Raw genomic sequence first — 23,026 nt, 5'->3', positions numbered from 1 at the left:
ATTGCTGACAAGAAAATCAAAGGGTAGGAATGGGAATGTATCCAATCAGCGTCGACGTTGTTTCAGAACGTTTCAGAAGCATGATGGGCGATAGAGCTACCGCCAAGGCTTTCTTTGGTGTTCGGTAGAACTCGGAGAGTCTCGACTCCAGCACGTTTTTGGTCGTGACTCGTGACAGCCAAAACAGATGGCGAAAAAGATGGTGGAGCGGGTAGCCGAGAAGTAGCGTGCTCTGAGTAGCTAACCCTGAATTTATAGCAGATGTAGCTCTATGTAACTCACAAAACTACCTAATACCTATTTCCTAAGCAATAATTACTCTCAAACGCGCCTTTGACCGTCACTGGAACACTTTGGAAGTTACTCCGGTTGCTGAAGAATGGCTAACAGCAAAGCTAACGGTAAAGCTATCAAAGCCTTGCTACCCCACGACTATGCGTGCCAAGAGGCTATGGAGACCAATTTGAGGGGGACCAAGAATCTCTTAACTTCACCAGGTAAAGCTGCACTGCCCTTAAAAAAACAAAGAGGACATGAAGAGGCTGCTATCAGCGCTGAAGCAAGTGTCATTTTGGCTGCAGTTGAAAGTCTCAAAAATTCAATTGAAGAGCTCCGAGGCGATTTAAAACAAAACACTCTCACCATTGCCAGCATTGTGAAAGCGGTTGACTTCAACAGCGGTGAAATAAAAGATCTCAAAGAAAAGAACAAAGGAATGACTGAAGAGATTAAATTGTTAAAGGCTACAAATCTAGATCTGACAGCCAAATTGCTCCGTGTTGAAAAAATGACGGAAGACCAAGAGTCTTACAAGCGACGATGGAATCTGCGACTCAACGATCTTAAAGAAGAAAAGGATGAAGACACGCGAAAAAAGGTAGCTGGCCTTTTAATAAAGATTCTGCCACACTGGGCTGAAAAGGTGGAACTGATCCTGGACACCGTCCACCGCCTCGGTACCCCCCTCAACGGCCGTCCCCGACAGATCATCCTACAATTCTCGCTGAGAACCTACAAGGAGGAACTCTGGCGTGCCACCAAGGGCCACCCGATCTGCAGGGAGCTGAACATCAAATTTGCTGAGGATCTCACCAAGGAAGAGAGAGAGGCACGGCTGGCCGTATGGCCAAAGGTGGAGCAAGCACGCAAGGCGGGGCTGAAGGCGATCTACAGGGGTCGTCATGCATACATCAATAGTCAAAATATAACTCCTTAACTAGCACTGGAAATGGGTTTTAAATCCATATATGTGAGCTAAAATGTTCATTTCTATCTCAGGGTTCTGCTACTTGTTACATTCTTCTAAGGTAACACGCACATAATTTGTTCTGTTATTATCTGTGTTACATGTTTTTGAAAAGCAACCTTTCTTTAATTTCAATTAATGCAAGGGGATTAAGAAACATAACTAAAAGGAAAAGTCTTTTCCTGTTTTGCAAAGGGAAAAATGCTAATATAGTATTACTACAAGAAACTCACTCCAAGCCTGAGGACAACACTTTTTGGTCTAAACAGTGGGGCGACGGAGCTTACTTCTGCCACGGAACTTCGAGGTCAGCAGGGGTCGCTGTTTTACTAAAAAACTTCCAGGGCCAAGTTATCGTTCAACACAAAGATGAACATGGTCACTGGTTAATCCTTGTTATTGATATTGATAATGCAAAATTTAAATCTGTATGGGTACAATACTATACACCAAAATAAACTACTGTTAGAAGTAATAGCCTCACAGCTTGAGCATCTTAAAGTATCATACTCCACCAACAATGTCATTGTTGGGGGAGACATTAATATGGTTCAGGATGATTTTTTGGATAAATGGCCCTCCAAATATTCCTCAAGTCACCCAAACTCCATCCTTAATAACTTTTGCTATGAACAGTATTTAGTGGATGCTTGGCGTCATCTTAACCCAAATACAATTAGATTCACATGGTTCAACACAAATTATAAATCCAGAATTGACCACTGGCTTGTGGCTAATGATTTACTATCATATGAGATCAATACTGATATCTCCGCTGCACCTCTGACAGATCACTGTCTTATTTATCTACAATTCAAACCAAAGGTTTCCACTCGGGGGACAACTAAATATTGGAAATTTAACTCCACTCTACTAAATTATGATTCTTATTGTGACGGGATAAGATCTATTCTGTCAGGTGTTATTACGTCAGAAGAACTAGACACTTCAGTACGGAAATGGGAATTTTTCAAATATAAAGTTAGACAATTTTCAATCTCATTTAGCAAAACAATTTTAAGAGAATCTCCGAAGAAAGAGATAGATCTTGTTAAAGAACTGAATTTTTACTGCAGCAATTCTAGCCCTACGGAGGATGACAAAAGATTCGCAATCTTCAATCCACTTTAGATGAAATGTATACTCAAAAAGCAAAAGGTGCATTTATTAGGTCTAGGGCAAAGTGGATTTAGGAGGGTGAAAAGAATAATGCATACTTCTGTAATCTGGAAAAAAGGAGACAAAAACAGAACAGTATAAAATCAATATTGATAAATAATATAGAAATTACAGATGACGAGATAATTTCAAAGGAAATTTTTAAATTTTATGACAATTTGTACTCCTCAAAATTCTCTGAAGAAAATTGTAATAACTTCCTGAACAGTATTGAAATGCATATTCCTAAAATCAATGATGACTTCAGACTTTTATGTGATGACAATATAACAAGCTTAGAGCTGGATAAAGCTGTGAAGCGACTATCCCTGATCAAAGCTCCCGGTCCAGATGGACTTACAGCCAACTTCTACCATCATTTCTGGGAAGAAATAAAAGATTTACTGTTTGGTGTTTTCTCAGAGATTTTTGAATCCTGCGATCTCCCTCCTACAATGCGACATGGTGTAATAATATCAATTCCAAAAGCAGATAAAGACCATAAGATTATTGAAAACAGAAGACCAATTACCCTAAGAAACACAGATTATAAACTTCTGACTTACATTTTAAAGATACATCTTCAATCTGGAATTTCAGATATTGTTTCGGAAACACAGTCAGGTTTTTTAAAAGGAAGATCTATTCACAACAATATAAGACTGGTAATGGATATTATTGAATACAGTGATATGACAAATTATGACGGTTTCATACTATTTTTTGATTTCTATAAAGCATTTGATTCAGTGGAACACCAATTTATCTTCTCAGTTCTAGAACATCTTGGCTTTGGAGTTAAGTTTACTAATCTAATCAGAGGTTTGTATCGGAATATCAGCAGCTGTGTTTCACTACCCAGAGGTTCCACCCCCAGGTTCAATGTCTCTGTGGGCATACCAAAAGGCTGCCCAATTTCTCCTTGCCTTTTCATATTAGTTAGTGAAATATTAGCAATCTACTTAAAAAACTGTGTGGATCTAAAAAAGTTAAATGTCCTTGGCACAGAGTTGATCATAAGTCAATTAGCGGATGACACCACGCTTTTCTTAAAATATTATAAACAAATTCCTATTGCTATTGATAAAATAAAGCTATTCTCTGCAGCATGTGGACTTAAGCTAAATTTGAAAAAATATGAACTATTGGCTATTCATGACTCCCCTCTAAAAGAAATTTGTAACATTCCCATCAAATCCGAAATTAAATATCTAGGAACATATATTTCTAAAGACCAACAATTTAACCTAAGGACAAACATAACAAATAAACTTAATGAAATTAAAGCCAAACTAAATATTTGGCTTCAGAGGGATCTTTCCATATTAGGGCGCATTTATTTAACCAAAATGGAGAGTATATCTCGATTAGTTTATCCAACCTGCAGTACTGCAATTTCAAACAACCTAATTAAAAAGATTAACACCATCAATTTTAACTTCATTTGGAGAAATAAGCCACACTATATAAAGAAAGATCAAATGGTCAAAGAAATTAAAGATGGAGGCTTAAAAGTAATAGATTTCAATTGCCTTAACGGAACACTCAAAATTAATTGGCTAAAATCTTGGCTCAAGTATCCGAACGCTTTCTGGTATTCTATCCCCAGTCATATATTTAACAAAATGGGTGGTCTAAAAATTTTACTGTTATCAGATTTTGATATAAACAAACTGCCCACAAAATTATCAGAGTTCCACAAACAAGTACTAATGTATTGGAAGTTGTTGTATGTACATAATTACTCCCCTCACTCTTCCATAATTTGGAACAATAGATATGTATTATGCCGTAATAGGTCACTATTTAATGAAGATTGGATGGATAGGAAAATTTGGTCTGTTGTACACTTGATGAAAGATAATGGTGAACTACTAGGGTACGATGAATTTTGTCTTAAATATAACTTTAGCCCTCCTAAATCTGATTTTATAAAATTATTAATAGCGCTTCCTAAAGAGGTGGTCTTCCAGTACAGAAACATTATTCAACACCAACCTATAAATCCACTGTATGGTTCTATCGCCATCCAAGGTATTCCCCTTATGGATAAAAAGTGTACCAACCAATTTATTAGACGATGTTTTACTGATCAACTATACCCTTGTAAAGCCAACAAGAACAACATAATTTACAAATTTGGTAAAAGCTCCATTATTAAACTAAGGACTCTTTATTTAAAACTTCCTGTTCAACCTTAAGTCAAAGAAACACATTTTAAAATTTTAAACAATGTCTGTCCCTCAAAGGATCTGCTCAGAAAACGTTTTAACATTGATGATAATTCATGTTCCTTTTGTGGGAAGGATGTTGAAACAACTGATCATATTTTCTTTGAATGCAACAAGACACGGACGTTTTGGAACTGTTTTGAAAACTGGATTCAACCTCAGATTGGAATCCCATGTCCCATTTCAAGAGATGTAGTCACCTTTGGAACTCTCCTTCAAACAAACAACCAAGAACTCTGCTACAATCTACTTCTTTGTCTGGCAAAATTCTTCATACATAAACAAAAAATACTGAAATCACCCCCTGTGCTCAATGCATTTGTACATGATTTTAGATTGTATCTAAGATCCCTTAAATGTATCAATAACAGCTATGAAGATATGTATAGACTTTTTTGTAGACTTCCTGGAACTGTGTAGTGGTCCCTTGCATTGTTTTTGTGTTTTTTATTTGTTTGTTTGTTTTTGTCCTCCCCCTTTTCACTGACTGTTCAATTCTCATCTGAATACATTGGCATGTTTGCCTTATTTGTAATGTAAATATGCTTTTCTGCAATGAAAAAAAAAAAAGACTCGTGACGGCCATGACGCAGACATGGACGCCAGTGCGCCTACAACATGGATACCGGATCTCAGCAGCCACTGAGATTTTGCCATTTTTGGGGTGTTTATGAATGTGGAAGAGACCCAGCATCCTGTGATGGGACTAATAACATCAAGAGATAATAAATGAGGTAATATTTAGGTAAATTTAACCCTTTGCAGGTGACCAGGACACTGTGATCAATTTTTGGCAAGGGAAATTATCATTTGTTGCCATTTTTGTGGTGTTTATGAATGTGGAAGAGACCCAGCATCCTGTGATGGCACTAATAACATCAAGAGATAATAAATAAGGTAATATTTAGGTAAATTTAACCCTTTGCAGGTGACCAGGACACTGTGATCAATTTTTGGCTAGGGAAATTGTCATTTGTTGCCATTTTTGTGGTGTTTATGAATGTGGAAGAGACCCAGCATCCTGTGATGGCACTGATAACATCAAGAGATAATAAATAAGGTAATATTTAGGTAAATTTTACCCTTTACACGTGACCAGGACACTGTGATCAATTTTTGGCAAGGGAAATTATCTTTTTTTTTGTTGCCATTTTTGGGGATACAGTAGACAGTATGAGCTCACAAGACAGCGTTTCCCTGCCGTAGACGAGGACTGCCAGGTCTCCGATGTAGCCTAGTTGTCTTTAGATTGGCTGTTAAAATAGTCGAAAGAAGCAGAAGATACATTTTCTGCAGCTGGAATAGCCAGGATTTAGTTCTGTCATGCTAGGTGGCAGAAAGACCGTTTACACACTTTGAAACTTATAAGAGACTTTTGAAGAAGCCACTTTTTAGCATTTCATCATGTTTATTTAGGTAATTTGACAGTAAAATGTTAATAGTCTGCTGTGCGGTTGACTGCACTAACGGATAAGTGTGTAAACCAGTGTGAAGTGGTGTGTGTGTGTGTGTGTGTGGGGGGGGGGGGGGTCACAAGACAGCGTTTTTCTGCCGTTGACGAGCACTGCCAGGTCTCCAATGTAAACTGAGTGATTTGAAGTCCGCAGAGAGTTGAGCTCCTGTCTGGGGACTTTGACTCGCCTGGCACAAGAGACACCTGCAAAACAATAGTTATTTTCAATTAGCCACTCTGAAAAAGTCAAAATCGTCGACATTTTGACCGACTTGCCAAGACAAATTACTTTTTCAAAACCAAACACTTCACACTCTCTGCATGGTGGCGCAGTGGTTAGCACTGTTGCCTTGCTGCACGAAGGTTGCAGGTTCAAAACTCGGCTGCGGCCTTTCTGAGTGGAGTTGCGTGTTCTCCCCATGCATGCGTGGGTTCCCTCCGGGTACTCCGGTTTCCCCCACAGATCACAACATGCCCTATGGGTTATAAATTGTAAGTCGCTTTGGATAAAAGCATCTGCCAAGGGAATAAACATAAACATAAACACTCTCTGTTGACAATTCTATCTGAGTATGTATGTAACAGATGTATTCTGATGTTTTATAATAATTCCTAATAATGATAATGATCTGGTGGTTTCCTGCCACCACAGTCGTGTTTCTGCTGAATGACAGCGTATTACATTTTGTGTTTATGTATTTCAGACTTTTTAACATGGACAAATGTGTCCCTTACTGTCCTACACCTCTTCATGCAGTCCCCACCTCTAAACTCATGTTTCCCCTACTTCTATGAATAAAACGATTGCTCCGTATCGTTGTAAACACTTATATTTTTGGACTTTTTCCAAGAGACATTCTTCAACCTGATGCATACAAATTCAGAAGGTGTGAAAATGGTGACAACGAAAGTTTACACCACCACCACCCCTATTCTAGTGCAATACAAGCATTACCAAGTCAGCAGAGTCCACCTGAGGAGACGCGGGTGCAGAAAGTTGCAGTTCTGATCGCGCTGGTGTTCGTACAGGTGTTTGCACGAGTGTTGATCCGGCTGATGCACTGCTTGAGATCGATGACAATAGCTCAGCTATGTCTCGTAAGTTCTGCCCGACTGCTGGAAGCTCTGTTGAGAATGAAGATATAAATAATTATTTTAAAACATTAAAGCCCCATGTCTGCTATTTAAGCAAACTCTCAAACCATACAAAAAAACAAAGTCAGCCATTTTTTGTGCAACTTTAAGATAAATAAAATCCTAATCTAGTTATCGTGTCTCTACATGAAAAGACTGATCATATAAACATACCTTTCATTGCTTCTATTGGGTGTTTAAAGTTGTCTTCTTTCAGCCTTTTATTCTCGGCTTTATTTGCCTTTGTGCCTTGCTCCAGTTCCTGGAAGGCAGCTCGTCATCTGATGACTCCTCATATTCGGTTGGGGACTGCAAGACACAGAAATCAACACCAAAACACACACAACATGTTAGTGTCATGTGTTTCAGACACAAGTAGCATGTTTACAACTACAGCTTGTAAATATTCAAATGTGATAAATTACCTCTAAATCTTTTTGTCTTGCCATCAGATCCTTCTTCAAGTCTTCAATCATTTGGTCTGCAGCCTCTTTTGAAGGACAGGATGCCTTTTTAAATTTTTGCTGCAAAATTTTAGAGTTTATAGTATACGAGCATTGGTGCAAATTATAATACATGTGCTAAAAGGAAATATTGAGTACTAGAATACTCAGAGTATAGTGATACAATAACTTTTTAAGTTTTTTTAAATAAAGGTTTCATAGCAATTCATAGGAATATATGAATATTATCATAACATAGTTTGTAAAAGTGTCACTTATTTAAGGTATTGTATGCAATTGTACTCAATTAATTTGAGAGCTGTCCATTTCCACATCTTTTAATCAATTAATTTACCTTTTTTGATTGTTGACTCTCGTCCTCATTGTCCATCCACCTGCTGTTGGGCTGTATCTTCCTCTTTCCTCCCCTGTCTTCCTCTCTTTTCCAGATGTCCTCACCCTTTATGAATGCCTCCCTCTTTTGACACAGGTCAGTGTAGTTGTCTATGAGAAAAAGATTATTGTTATAATAAACAGACGATGAGTAACTGTGATAAAACATTTCATCCTTTGGCCAAACACAAGCCTTGAGGAGCCATAAAAGTATTTTTTTCTCATTTATAAAATATTGAGCCTACACTTACATATAAAAGATTAAAATTAGGAAAATGTTACAGGGTGTGGGAAATGCAAAGTAAAAGATTTACCACTTTTCTCACACCATCAAACAAGTGAGCATGGTTGACAGAGCTTGGCTGTGAATGCAGTGACGTGCGGTGAGGTTCAGGACCGGCCGGGGAGGCACTGGCTGGAGTGGACTGGAGTCAGACTTACAAATACACATTCCCCAAAGCTTCTATTGATAGTATGAGACTAGAGGCGTTCATCTCTGCCTCCAGTCTGACGGTGCAGCGCCTCACAATAGAAACAGAAGAAGAAGAAGAAGAAAATATCATTTCTATAGCACCTCTCAAGATGAAAATCACGGGGCGCTTCACAAAAACAAAAGATGTAAAAATATAAAAAAGCATTTAGAAAATGTTTAAAAATATATGTAAAATGTGCAAAAATAGACTATTGTGATTAAAAAAATGTTAAGAAAGAGAGAGATAATTGGAAATAGGAAAATCAGTGGATCCTGAGGAAGGTGGAATAGGTGGGGAGAGCAGAATAAAGAGAGAGTGTTGGAAAAGGTCATACAAAAGCCAGTTTGAACAAGTGAGTCTTCAGCTGCTTTTTAAAGGAGACCACTGAGTCCACTGATCTCAGTGTGACAGTGTGAACATCCTGTCACAATATCCCGATAGATCATGCGCCCTGGCTACTTGGCCAAGGGGTTGTCCCTTTGGCTGACTGGTTAGAGCGTATGACTCTCACCCGGGAGTCTGGGGATCGAATCCCGCCCGGGCCCTCGTTTATCCACCTTGCCACATCAGGCTCAGGGGGAGAGAGTTCCAGAGTCTGGGGGCCACAGCAGCAAATGATCTGTCAGGGGTTTGGCACGTGCGCCCTGCCATGTGCGCAGGCGTGAGAGCAAGGCAGCTAGTTCATCGCCTCCACTTGGGCTTAAGTATTTGATCAGGAAATGGGTACATTTCAGCAATTTTGACCATAAACATGTTGAAGTCAAACATAAACCAGTCAGTGGACACACTGATTTCCCACTACATCATTATTGGTCTAAATAGTCACGATGACTGCCTTCCCTCCTCAGACCACACGTGACTGCATGAATGGAGAGTGTGATGGTTAAAAACGTACATATAACTTATTTATGCCGTGTGTTACCCTATCAGTTAGTGTGACCGGCCAAAAATGTTTGGGTTATGGGGTGCCATTTGTAAAGTCAAACAGTCATAATCTAACAGCAATATTTTTGGTTATTTAGCATATCATAAGAGAAAAAATTGGGAGATCACTTTTTCGAAGTCATATTTTCACCCCCATGGGTCGTCTGATGAAGCGTTTATTGTAGACAAACGTGACACAAAATGCTGCGACAAGCAGGGATTTCAGAACATTAGAATATGAGGTAACTTTCCTGATTGGCTAGTTAATAAAAACGTGCATTTAATGCACTTTTTTTTTTTTTACTATTATCAGGAACGTTCCCAAAAACTGTTTAAATAACTAGTAGTGTTATATGTCACAAAATGGGATTTATCCATAAAGAAGCCTTTAACTTCTGCGAACATTCAAGACTGACCTGACCCAACCCTAACCCCCAAAATATATATATTCAAGATATTTTAACACAAAATCTTGCTGATTCTAAAAATTGCGATGCAAAGATCTTAAATATGCTGTTAGCCCAGTGCTACACTTAGGCACAAATGCATTTAATTTACTGGAACAGGTTAGAAGCTGCACCATTTGAAAATAACTTCAAAAATTAAGTCCATCATCTTTGTGCTTTAGTGCACATTTTTTTCAAGACGATCCGCATTTCATGTAAATTTGCAAAAATCAGAAGCTAAGATCTTATTTCTGCTTATTTTCCTACATTATCTGGTATTACGCCTAAAAATGCAGGAATATCAAACCATTGTAGATGCGAATGAAAAAGCTATGCAACTTAATATAATTTTCTTTTTTTTAATTTTATTTACAATTATTTTTTCAAAAGTTACCAAACTTTAGTATAAAAACCTGTTAATTAGATCTTTGTGACACTTGTGAATAAACATCAAAATGACATCCAGCAGGTGTACAAATACTTTATTATGTTAAGCACTTTATGCCATGAACTCGTACGGGATGGGCTCCAGAAGCTGTGGCTCGTTCTTCTTGGTGCTGACAAAGTGTGCCTCACGAGGAGGAGCAGGCTGAGGAGGAAAGGATGACAGGAAATTAGGAATTATGTGATACAACTTGTCGATGGTGAAGACTGCATGCACTGACATTTTTATATTCTAGTCTGGGTGCTGTTAAGAGACTGAGCAGCACAATTATCGGTTAATCCTCATAATGGAGCTATAATCGGCTCATACCTGACGTTTCAGCTCCACCCAGGTGCCTTTCTGCTTGGCCTCCAGCTTTTTGCGCTCATTCTCTTTGACGCGCTGCAGGAAGCTGTCCCTGCTCTTCGAGTGTTTGATGTGCTCGATGCGCACGTTAATCCTTTTGGCCAAGATCTTGCCTCTGAAAAACCAAAAAGAAGGCAAAATACCCCATCAAATATGTAAACCCTCAATCATGGGAAAACCTTAGATCATTGACAACTGTTTCCTCGACACACCCCAATCTCAGAACAGAATCTTAAGCTGGAGGTGATTAAGGCTGAGCTATTGTCCCCCACACGAATGACCGGCCAGGACAGGAAGGCTCCAGGCGGCAAAGTGAAGGTGGGGTTACATAATACATGATTAAATCAAAAGGTTTTAGAAACAAAAGAAACAAATTGTAACCAAAACACTAAGATGCACACAAAGTTTGTGCACTTGTGTTAAATTTTAATTCAATCTTGAATTCTGTAGCTTAAGTCTTTCACCGCAAACTAAATAACAAAAACAAGCAGTTTAAATGAAGTGCACAGAAAAGTTGTCACAAAATTACAAAAGTTTCTACTCACTTGACCTGCTTGTTGACAATGATGCCAACAGCATGTTGGGTCACATTGTAGACTCGACCCGTCTTGCCATGGTAGCATTTGTGAGGCATACCTTTTTGAATGGTACCTGTGCCCTGAAAATAGATCACATCTTGTCACAGCGTGAAATAAAGTGTTTATTTTGATTTGAAGAAGTCAAGTGAAATGACAATCAAATCCATCTGCAAACACCTGTGCCAAAATAAAACCCAGAATTTGGGCTTCATTGGAAATCACACATTTCTAAAAGTACTTGATGGCCTTTTAAAGAAGACCTGTGCTTGACGTTTTTAATAAACCTATGTACATTTAAAAATAAATTCAAACTCAATGGTTTGCAATATTGAGGAAACTGAATCAACGTGAATGTCTTTAGTTTCCTACCTTGATGTCTACGATGTCTCCTTTCTTGTAGATGCGCATGTATGTTGACAGAGGGACAGGGCCTGTAAAGATGAAAAACTATATTTGTGGACTGCGTACTAACCAGTAAAATGCGTGTCTAGATCCAAGTCCATTAACTCATGTTGCATCTTAACTGACCAGTTATGATCTTATTCCACTTTATATCAGAATAACTCATTATTGCAAAATACACGTCACAATTGGGAGTATGCCAAATAAATAAACTGGTACAAGACGTGTACTGAGTACAAAACAAGCTTAATGTCAAACTGCTTCTTTAGATGGAAAGATGTGCTTCTTCCTTTTTTGGGAAAAAATTAAGACATCTGCTTATCTGTGAGTCCTTTGCTTACGTGGTAAATTATCTGATTGCTAAAGTTAAATGAAGATACTCACCATGCTTGCGGAACGGCCTGCTGAACATGTACCTCGTCCCCCTCCTTTTGCCTCTGGTGTTCGTCATGATGCCTGATCACTGGAGATGGAAATACTTGCATTACTACTTCACAATAAAAATTATGAAACAGTATATTCTTAAATGGCAAAAACTTATATTTATCTGGACTTTAAAGTATCGGGTAAATATTGTCAGTGTTTCAGATGGTTGTAACACCGTGCTAGGTAATGCAAACTGCTAACATGAGCACCAAAGGGTGACAATATCCAACTTGTCAACTATAAGCAATAATATATATAAGCAATAATACATCTTTTTAAGATTTATAAAAACATTCTACGCGATAGGATCGGTTTGTGACTTTAAGTGCGTGATAAGAGGTACTGTGTTGAAACAGTCTAGTAGGGCCGCATGGGAAAGCCACGCTGCGGGTCCCGCTTATATTTAACGAACAACACTCAAACAGGAAACGTGTTTCAACATAAATTAACACAATATGGTGTAAAGAAACGTCTTTGGTCCGTTTCTAATAACAAATAAGCACGAACGAAGGTGGAATTGGGAAGAAAATCCACATTAAAAAGGAGAGCATCTTACCCCCGGTGTCTACAAGATGGCGGGTACGGCGGAAAGGGAGACTGAAGGCCCCCGAGCTCCTCCTCCTTATCAGACCGCAACATTGCCTAAACTAAAAAGAGTAACTCTGTCTGCTCTCTGTCTCTCGGTTGGGTGATTTAAAAATTAAATACATGTTTACCCTTGTTATTTGTTTTTGTGTATTTTTTGTCCATTTTTATGTAATTTGTTTTAGAGCAAATTATTCTAATTTCAATCATCACCTGAATATTATATCTGTCTGTAATGCGTCTTGGCCAGCTAGTCACTGTAAGTGAGAACTGAATCTAGGTAAGAAGAATAAACGTTGAGAATAAAATACATGTATTTTGAAATCGGTACTGAGATCTATTTCTGTAATGACATTTAACGCAAAATATTTAACAGTCGGACATTAAGTCTTCCAAACATTGCCTTTCACATCCGCTGTCGGTACAGGACACCGGTCTTCAAATAGAATACAAAAAATATTGGATTGTTTCGCTAATAATGTTTAAATGCGAATGTCTTGAAAATAAAGTTTTTTAAATTAACAAAAGTAAACAGGTAAAAGTATAAATACTTAAAATAGTATGCGAATGTCTTGAAAATAAAGTTTTTTAAATTAACAAAAGTAAACAGGTAAAAGTATAAATACTTAAAATAGTACTTATATAGTACTTAAACTGTTTTAACGAGTCCAATCGAACGCATATTTTATCTTTGTGGTAAAAATGATTTCTGAATTGGCACTTTGCCTGAAGACCAGATTCAGTTGCAGCAACAAAACGACGGCGGAAGAAGCAGGCAGGGAATGCTCTTGTATTTTCGGAGCGGCAGCGGCTGAGCCGCAGTAGCCTGCCCGTCCTCACGAGGGGAACCAGCCCAGTTCTGTCAGCGCGCGGCTGTGTTGTGGAAGATGGCGTTAGCCGAATGGAAATCCTAATGACAGTCTCCAAATTTGCCTCTTTTTGTACCATGGTGAGCTCACGACTGTTTCATTTTGGCTTTATTCACTCTATATAGGTCAGTTTAAAATTTACAACCACAGCGATATTAGCTATTTAAACCGCGAAAATATAAATGAAAGCAGTTATTGTGCTAGGCAAGCAGTATTCGGTTTGTAGTAAGCGGGCAGCCACCCACCGCCTTCACGCTCCTCCGCACCTCCTTTCCCCCTCTCACGCCTACATTAAGAAACATAAATCTTTCCTGCGTTTTAACCTTTAACTTTACAGCCTAATTAACTGATATTTATAACAGTTTATGCGAGGACGGTGACACTGCACCTGCTGAAGCTGTGGTTCGAAGCTAACATGCTAAAGCTAAAATCAGTGTATGTCAACAACTGGAACAGCTGGGTTATGGATGACTTAAAACTGGGAAACGAGTGGCCTAAAATATGTGTTAAAACGTTGAATCACGAGATTTAAATACTTTAATGTTTCAGAAAGAAATGATTTATATTTCATGACATATAATGACGACATTGACATTAGGGGCGCAGTTTTGTGTTCCTGTCTTCTGAATCTTAATCTCATCAAGTATAGAAGTGATGTATAAACACACACCAAATCAGGGTCAAACATGGATGCTTTTTGTGTTTACTCACACATACATCCTCACAGTTTTACATTTAAAAGCCTTTGGGGAAGATTAAGTACAAACTTGTCTACTTTCAGCCACAAAACTGTTGTAAAATGCTGATTTATACACAATGCTAATGTTCATCCATCCTAACTCACAGTTCATATCATGTAGGGGACAGTAAGACATGTTTTGTGCTTTTTACAGGGCGCCAATGCCTCTGCTCTGGAGAAAGAGATTGGATCTGAGCAGTTTCCGGTTAACGAACACTACTTTGGCCTGGTCAATGTAAGTGACCGCTGAAAGATTAGCACAATATTGAAATCACAACTTGATCTTTGATCTTTGGCCATAGATATTATTCTTGTATGTAGAGAGTTGGTACAGATGCAAGTCCTGCTGAGCTGAACCTGATTGTTTAAATGAGTCATAAACACTGAAGTTATAACTGCAGCAGCTAATATATGAGTCATAGTCAAGGTTTTAATCTAATATTGATTAGTTGGTTGTACAATAATCCTTTAATTTTCTCTTATAGTTACGTTTGACTTTTATTCATGATTTAATCGCGACAATTTCTTGGAGTTTTTGGATGCAACTTAAAAGGCAGAAAGGTAAAACTTTTAATTTCATGATTTAAAAAAAAGTAGTGAATAATGATTAGATCTGCCTGAATTTAAATGACGCTGCAGCGATAGTCAGCACATGAATTTTACAGTTTTTTTATCCATCTATGTACCACTGAGAGTGATTTCCAGAAGCAAAGCTGACGTTAACCTGCAAACTAACAACTTAAACGGTCACTTTAAAATCATTTTGGCTTTTTTAAATAAAACAAATCACATTTCTGTTGCCCACAAGGACTTTTAAAGGGGCAATATGGAAGTTTGACAGCCAAAACATGTATAGAAATAATACATTTCTTCTTCATACATTCTCCTGCAATGCCCTGGTCCTGTAGAATGAGCCCTGGCATTTTTACTGTGATTGCCTGTTTTTCTGTAAAATCACAGAAAAAGAGAGATGTTTGGGTCGAGCAGGCTGCTTCATGCGCGTTCACGCTCAGGCATCGCCCGTAGCATTTGCTATCAGTAGCTTTAGCAGCAGAGAGAGAGAGGCAGTGCAACTTTGTCGCTGTTCCTAACGCCTAGTGACAAACCTAGCTACATTTCTGAGGACCCTTAAGCCGGGCGTACACTGTGCCACTTTTTCACTCGCAGCGTTCAGCTTCAGCTCAAACTGTACGACTTCCTCGCAGGGCAGATCTCACGAGTCATGCGCTCACACTGTACGACCCAGTTCTCGGATGCGACCTGACTGCTCACACTGTACGTCTGGTAGCAACACGTCGGCCCTAAAAATATGCTAAAAATAGCAGTTTTTACTCAACACGTCCAGACTTTTTTGTCTTGTTTTGCCTGTTGTCCTTCGGGAGTGCTGCAGGAGGACACAGGGATTTATGGGGGTTGGATGAGGAAAACGAAATAAAGAAAGTAAATCTGTGTTTTGTGATCAATTTAGTTTGACATGAACACGACAAACACGCTTTCTTGACAATCCTTGTGAGTAAAAAAACGTGTAGAAACAAAAACGAACAATGTGTGTTATTAGGGAAATAGCGGGCGAGCGGTGTTGATGCAGGATTGCGCATGCGCCGTGAGCGGTTCTGATACATTTTGGGTCGCAGCTGCTCGCTGCGCCGCTTCAACAGTGCGATACCCTCACGAGGGACGAGCGAAATATTAAACACGCCAGAAGTCCGTGCGAGCTCACGATTGCTGATCGGTAGCTGGCCACGTGGTGTTAATCGCCTCTCGTAACCTCCTGTACACTACACGACCGCTCGGTGCAAAACTCTCCCCGATGTCGTGGATTCTCCCACGACTGGAAAAATGAAAGTCGCACAGTGTACACCCGGCTTTAGCTACTTTCTGTAGAACTTTCTTCTAGATATTTCCTGCAAATTAGCAACAAAATAGCCATTTTCGCTCCGAACCGTTCTTTGGATTGACGTGTTTTCAGGTGTCATCAAGGATATAAAAGTTACAGATACAAAAGACGTCACTGGCGCTTTAGCTCACCTAGTAGGACGTCGGACTCTCGTGCAGAAGACCCGGGTTCGATTCTGGGTGTGAACATAGTTTATTTAGAGTTTCTTTTTTACATTAATGGTATATTTTTTTTACAGTAAGATGCCCAAATTTTTATTTGAGACTCGCCGAACGGCATTGAATTCACAGATAAAAAAAGATGTGGGTTCAACTTTCATTTTGGAACAATTTTTCAAGCAAGGGAAGGGAAGCTCTGTGAAGCTGACGGACTGACCCATCTTAAACCTTTGTCTGTGCTGAAGAGAAAGGTACAGAACCAAATTATTTAATTAATTAGCTGCGCGTTCTCCTGTCCTCTGTCCTCCCGGCCACACACACACACACACACACACACACACACACACACACACACACACACACACACACACACACACACACACACACACGAGAGACTGTCTCAGCAGTTATTTTCATTAAGGAGTGTGCACGTACAGCATGCGCGCCTCGTGCACGAGCCTACTATTGAAGCTGCCGTTACGCTTTTGGCCTGAGGGGGCAATCGCGAGCATAAAAATTAAAAACTCCGTAAAGTCCCTTTAACTTAATGATTTTTGCCCTTGTCTTGAAAAGTTTGGACACCCCTGCTCTAAAACATCTCTTAAATGATGTGGAGACTGGTAAAAGGACTGTTCAGATCTTTGTTTGCCTTTTTAAAAAGATTTAGGAGTTATTAGTCAGACTGACTTGTTGCATGATCCACTCTTTATCATCATTTTTAAAATGATTAAAAAATATATATGTTTCTTTATACCTTCCCAGGATTTTTATTTATTTTTACCATTTTCTGATATGAATGATCTGATTAGACCTAAAAATGATCCATTACAAATGATCGGTGGTAGAATGGATTGCTTTAATTTGATAAATGTAGCGATGCACCGATATGAAATTTTTGGGCCGATACCGATATCCAATATGGAGATCACTGTTATGGCCGATAACCGATATTTGCCAATACCGATATACTGACATTAATGCTTCTACCATCAGCAGATTTTGTATAGAATGAATATTATTGAAGCTGAATTTTTGTTATTATGTACACACAACACACACATTTACAGTTCTGAGATGATTTCATTCACTGTGACATGAAAACAAATTCACATCACCCCTCTCATCCTCTGAAAATATCGGTAGATAATATCGGCCCGTTTTTTTTTTTTTTTTTTTTTTTGGACCGATACCGATGTTACAAAATGACTCAACATCGGCCGATATTGATGCCGATATATTGTCCATCCCTAATAAAATGTTTTATTTACATAATTGTGGAGCATCCCATCTGTCAGAAATAGAGAGAATATTAAGATTATGACCATAAACTACCACTGATGAGCACCAATCTGAGCAGCACGTTTTTGTCCCTGATGCTTATGATGTCACCTGTTTCACAACTCATGCAGATGAAGAAACATGCTTAAGCCTAATCAACCATGCAAGTTGGTCTGGGACGAATCAGATTTGTTTACTCCTGGTGCTTTTGCTGCTGAATTATCTCCTCAGTTTGGGAACACCTGCTACTGCAACTCAGTGCTACAGGCTCTGTACTTCTGCCGGCCGTTCCGGGAGAAGATCCTGGCGTACCGCAGCCAGCCGCGGCGAAAGGAGAACCTGCTCACCTGCCTGGCCGACCTTTTCCACAGCATCGCCAACCAGAAAAGGAAAGTGGGCGTCATACCACCCAAGAAGTTCATCACACGGCTGCGCAAGGAGAACGGTCAGTGTGGCCTCACCCAGAATGTCCCGCTGAGCCTGTAGCACCTCGTAAGTGTCTGTTCTTTTCGTTTCCACAGAGCTGTTTGACAACTACATGCAGCAGGATGCCCACGAGTTCTTGAACTACCTGCTCAACACCATCGCTGATCTGCTTCAGGAAGAGAGGAAGCAGGAGAAAACCAACGGCCGCCTTGCCAACGGCACGTTGGACTCCCAGAACAACAACAGCAACGCCACGCCGGCTCCCACCTGGGTCCACGAGATCTTCCAAGGCACTCTGACCAACGAGACGCGCTGTCTCACCTGTGAAACGGTGAGAGGAGACTTCTCTGTCAGACATCATTTCAAATTATTTGATTTTTGCTTATTTATCTCTACATTTCTTCTAATATTTTCAGATTAGCAGCAAAGATGAAGACTTTCTGGACCTTTCTGTGGACGTGGAACAGAATACCTCCATCACACACTGCCTCCGGTAAAGAATCACACTCTCACCCTCGAGCTGCAGCAGGTCGAAGTCGCTCATAATCAAAAGTGACATTTGAAGGCTGTAATTCTCGGGGGATTTGTGACGACTGCTGAGACAAAAGGTCTAACCTTCAGGGTTTTAGGGGATCGTGCAACGTTTTCTTACTCCTTCAGGTGCATTTGCACAACTTTTTCAACATTATTGGCACAAAAAGCCCTTTTTTGCCTTGTAATGTTCTGACTCGTGCTTTTGTGTTTGCTGCAAGAGTACCTGTGTGTTTACGTCCCTTCAGTGCTCCGCTTTAAACCAATCAATGATTTATTTTAGCAAAATCAGCTGGAAAGCCTCCTAACGGAGATCAGGGCAGCGTCAGAGTAGAAGCAGATACTAATGGAGACATCTGATATCTACCAAATAACAGTGTCTTTGTGTTCTCTCATTGCTAACTGCACTATAAAAGTAGATTAAAGTTCTTGAAATCAATATCTGTAAGGGAGTGTGTGTAAACAAGTGTGTGTGATGCAGAGTCTGTTCAGAACCCCACCCCATTTAGCATCTCAAGCCTGACTTTGTGAGATCTGTAAATTGTTAGAGCATTTTAGAAGTGAGCACACCGAGGTTTGGTGAAGACGTCAAGACAATGAAATGGCGTTGGGTCGTTGTTTTAAATTCAAACAAATTCTCGCGTACTGGAAGCCATCTTTAATGATCTTTGATTCGCGCTAAGCCGAGTGAGTACATTTTAGATCAGCTCTGTAGAATAAAGCTCTGCTGCTACTTCCTGGTTAACGGTTTCAGTGATACAAGCTGTGTTGGATGTTTGGATTTAAATCGATGCGTATTTTGCATAAACTACACCAGAGTATCAGTTTCTAAATGAACTGAACTGTTTCCATCTGTTTGTTTCCTGTCAGAGGTTTCAGTAACACGGAGACGCTGTGCAGCGAGTACAAATACTACTGTGAGGAATGTAGAAGCAAGCAGGAGGCACACAAGAGGTCAGGATGCCGTTATTTCTTTGTAAATCTTTGTGTTTTGGGGCGTTAACCTCCATTTTTCTAACGAGAGTCTTTTTTTTAATATATATATATATATATATATATATATATATATATATATATGTATATATAAAAAAACGTAGGATGCGAGTAAAAAAGCTGCCGATGATCCTGGCTCTGCACCTGAAGCGCTTTAAGTACATGGAGCAGCTGCAGCGATACACCAAGCTGTCTTATCGCGTCGTCTTCCCCCTGGAGCTCCGCCTCTTCAACACCTCCGGGGACGCCACCAATCCTGAGAGGTTATACGACCTGGTCGCTGTGGTGGTGCATTGTGGGAGGTGATTACACAAGCTCAGAACATCGTAATCTATCTATTTACCATACTTTGTTAGTGCAAGTGGAATTTTGTTGACATCAAATATAAAACACGTTGGTCAGCCTAAAAGAGTTTGGAGACTCGGCAAACTGGTTTTGAATTTTACACAAGTCAGAGGAAAGTTTGTTTATGCTTAAAAATGGCAGCTTTTTCTATCTTCCTGCCTGATCTGTGGCGTGGAAGGATTTATTTAACTTTAAAACGACCAGAGCCAAACTATCTAGATAATTAAATAAAACTCTCTTGAGTGAGTGCTGTAAGATGAAACAATCCTGATGGTTTTTAGTTTCTTTGCTGGGCCTCGCTGGTCACACCGATGCTGGTTTGTCTGACAGGAAGTGTGTTTTTACACAAACTTAAACGCGTGACGAACCTTTATTGAGACAAAACTGGTTTTCTCCTCAGTGGTCCAAACAGGGGTCATTATATCGCCATCGTGAAAAGTCACGACTTCTGGTTACTCTTTGATGATGACATCGTGGAGGTGAGTGAGCGCTGGCGTCTGTTTCAGGCCGCATGTGTGTGTTTTCTCTAACGCTTCCTCCTGATTCTGCCCTCGTAGAAAATTGACGCTCAGGCCATAGAGGAATTTTATGGCCTCACTTCCGAAATCTCCAAAAACTCCGAGTCGGGCTACATCCTGTTTTACCAGTCCAGAGACTAAACGTGGACCCGAGTGCGTTGCTGCTCCCGCTTCTGCTGTGAGGGCAGCGGACTGTGAAACACCACCGCTGTAACTCACACCTGTGCTTTTCACGGACTCGGCACTGAAGCTCAGCTCTGGATGTTCTCTCTAATTACTAGCTGAACCCCAACGGCCTCCATTTCCTTATTGTCCTGTCATCCGCCGCCGCTACTTCTGCTGCTGCTGCGAGGACAGGTAATGAAACTGATAGTTAAAAAAAAAGACTGAGGGTTGTACAGATGTTGATTGCTTGTATGAGTGGTGTTCTAGTTTTTGCCTTGGGTGTGGGGTGAATGGGTATTTAATTCACATTATGTAATACTGGCCTGGAACTTCACGTCCCACAATGTTATTCTATACTGTGACGGAGCTTTGGTCATGGATGTAAAGGATGACGGGCGGATCGGAGGCGGAGGTGGGGGGGTGTCCCACTTCTAGGACACCTTGTCCCTGGTTGTGTATTTCTACAGTGTACAGAATGGTATTTGTATAAATATTACAGGATAATATTATCATTGGACAGATGTTAGACCTTGAGAAGATGTATTAACACTATGGTGCACTTTTGATACCGTTTTGTAGGTGTTGACGAGCTTAATGTGAGGGGTTGCTTGAAAAGGCCTGTTGTGAAACGATCATTTTCTGTTTTAAAGAAAAAAATAATAAAACCGTAAGATTCAGAGTCTTCTCTCCTTTCTGTGATGACTCATGGGTGGTGTGCTCGACGTCGCCCCCAGTGGCATATAGCGGTACTTCTTGTGATGGGACAGACAGATCTTGTCTGGTCCCATCCCAGTTCAGAGCCAGGTGGCTCACATTAGATTGATTGCAGGGCGGGGTGAGCCATCCAATAAAACCCAGGGTGGCGTTGTTGCAAGCTTTTTATCCTTAATCTATATTACCAACTCTCACATGTCATATTCTGTTTTTCTATTTCAGTCGGAGCATTTAATAATTCATTCTTTCCCAAAGTACGGAGGGCTAAACAAAAGTTTATTATGAAAGTTACTATTAAAAGAAAAACCAATACAGAGTATTATGTATTGGGTTGTGAGTATATAATCCTGATATATATATATATATATATATATATATATATATATATATATATATATATATATATATATATAATGTGGGATTAAAAACATGAGAGACTCATAAGTTTTAACTATTCTTTTAGAGTCAATCAGTTTCAAAGTGATGATGCAATATGAGATCCAAACCATAATTATGACTTAATAGGTTAAAATCCTGGCTCACGCTGTTTTTCAGCTGGATTTCTTCATTTGCATTGTGACAACTAGAGAGGAGGCACACTAGCCTAGAAATCTAGACGGACCGCAGCCGAAGCAGAATGGTGGTTTTGCTCTGCGTGTCGGTCTAGCTACGCTCTATTGGAGCAAGCTCGACAGTTATGTGTCTTGACAATCACAGCGCTCTGTTAGTGTGGTGGACAGGATGATGCGATGGAGCGGAATGACAAAAGTTTCCTCTAGCGCCTCAAGATAAAAATCACGAGGCGCTTCACAAAAACAAAATGTAAATTATAAAAAATAATTTAGAAAATGGTTAAAAATATATTTAAAATGAGCAAAAAATAGACAATTGTGGTTTAAAAATGTAAAGAGCGTGAACAGGAAAGAGGGAAATCAGTGGATCCTGAGGAAGGTGGAATAGGTGGGGAGAGCAGAACAAGGAGAGGGTGAAGAAGGTCACACAAAAGCCAGCTTGAACAGATGAGTCTTCAGCTGCTTTTTAAAGGAGACCACTGAGTCCACTGATCTCAGGCTCGGGGGGGGGGTGGGGGGGGGGGGGTTCCAGAGTCTGGGGGCCACAGCAGCAAATGATCTGTCACCTTTGGCCTTTAGCCTGGTGCGCTGCACAACCAGTAGGCTTTGATCACTGGACCTCAGGGACCTGCTGGGGGTGTAGGGACTAAGAAGATCACCAATGTAAGATGGTGCTTGTCCATGTAAGGCCCTATAGACCAGAACCAGGATCTTGAAATGAACCCTGAAGTTGACTGGCAGCCAGTGAAGCTGGAGGAGAAGCGGGATGATGTGGGTGTGTTTGGAGAACTTGGTCAGAAGTCGAGCACAGGCGTTCTGAACCACCTGTAGACGGTTCAGGGAGGTTCTGCTCAGACACGTGAAAAGAGAGTTACAGTAGTCTAAGCGTGAGGAGATGAAGGTGTGGAGAACTGTCTCAAGTTCAGAGCGGGACAGAAAGGGACTCAGCAATGTTCCTGAGATGGAAGAGCGAATAAGTCCCAATCAATGTTTTTTGCGTGATTCCCTGGGTGTATTTTATTTGATCGATTGCAGATTGAAGTTGTAGGTTTTCTGACATAGTTTGGGCCGATCCCACTGGACGAACACAGGCGAGTAAATCACCCTCACGGTCAATGGGTTTTTTCACGATTTCACAA

The 23,026-nt window shown here is 40.0% G+C and overlaps 2 protein-coding genes across 2 annotated transcripts; one reads left to right on the top strand and one right to left on the bottom strand.

Moving 5' to 3' along the window:
- Window positions 1-10,367: 10,367 nt before the first annotated feature.
- rpl21 (ribosomal protein L21) lies at window positions 10,368-13,028 on the bottom strand. The gene is made up of 6 exons (XM_015955205.3): window positions 12,654-13,028; window positions 12,056-12,134; window positions 11,639-11,700; window positions 11,237-11,349; window positions 10,656-10,806; window positions 10,368-10,490 (listed from the first exon to the last, which is right to left on the bottom strand). The coding sequence occupies exons 2-6, from the start codon at window positions 12,120-12,122 to the stop codon at window positions 10,401-10,403; spliced, it is 483 nt and encodes a 160-aa protein (XP_015810691.1). The 5' UTR covers window positions 12,123-12,134; window positions 12,654-13,028; the 3' UTR covers window positions 10,368-10,400.
- A 443-nt stretch (window positions 13,029-13,471) lies between these two features.
- usp12a (ubiquitin specific peptidase 12a) lies at window positions 13,472-20,799 on the top strand. The gene is made up of 9 exons (XM_015955204.3): window positions 13,472-13,631; window positions 14,445-14,525; window positions 17,855-18,068; window positions 18,145-18,380; window positions 18,466-18,542; window positions 19,451-19,534; window positions 19,678-19,875; window positions 20,319-20,397; window positions 20,476-20,799. The coding sequence occupies exons 1-9, from the start codon at window positions 13,584-13,586 to the stop codon at window positions 20,575-20,577; spliced, it is 1,119 nt and encodes a 372-aa protein (XP_015810690.1). The 5' UTR covers window positions 13,472-13,583; the 3' UTR covers window positions 20,578-20,799.
- Window positions 20,800-23,026: the final 2,227 nt, after the last annotated feature.

This window comes from Nothobranchius furzeri, chromosome 7 (assembly GCF_043380555.1).
Source record: "Nothobranchius furzeri strain GRZ-AD chromosome 7, NfurGRZ-RIMD1, whole genome shotgun sequence".
Classification (NCBI taxonomy): domain Eukaryota; kingdom Metazoa; phylum Chordata; class Actinopteri; order Cyprinodontiformes; family Nothobranchiidae; genus Nothobranchius; species Nothobranchius furzeri.
This window is presented reverse-complemented; position numbering and strand designations above follow the sequence as displayed.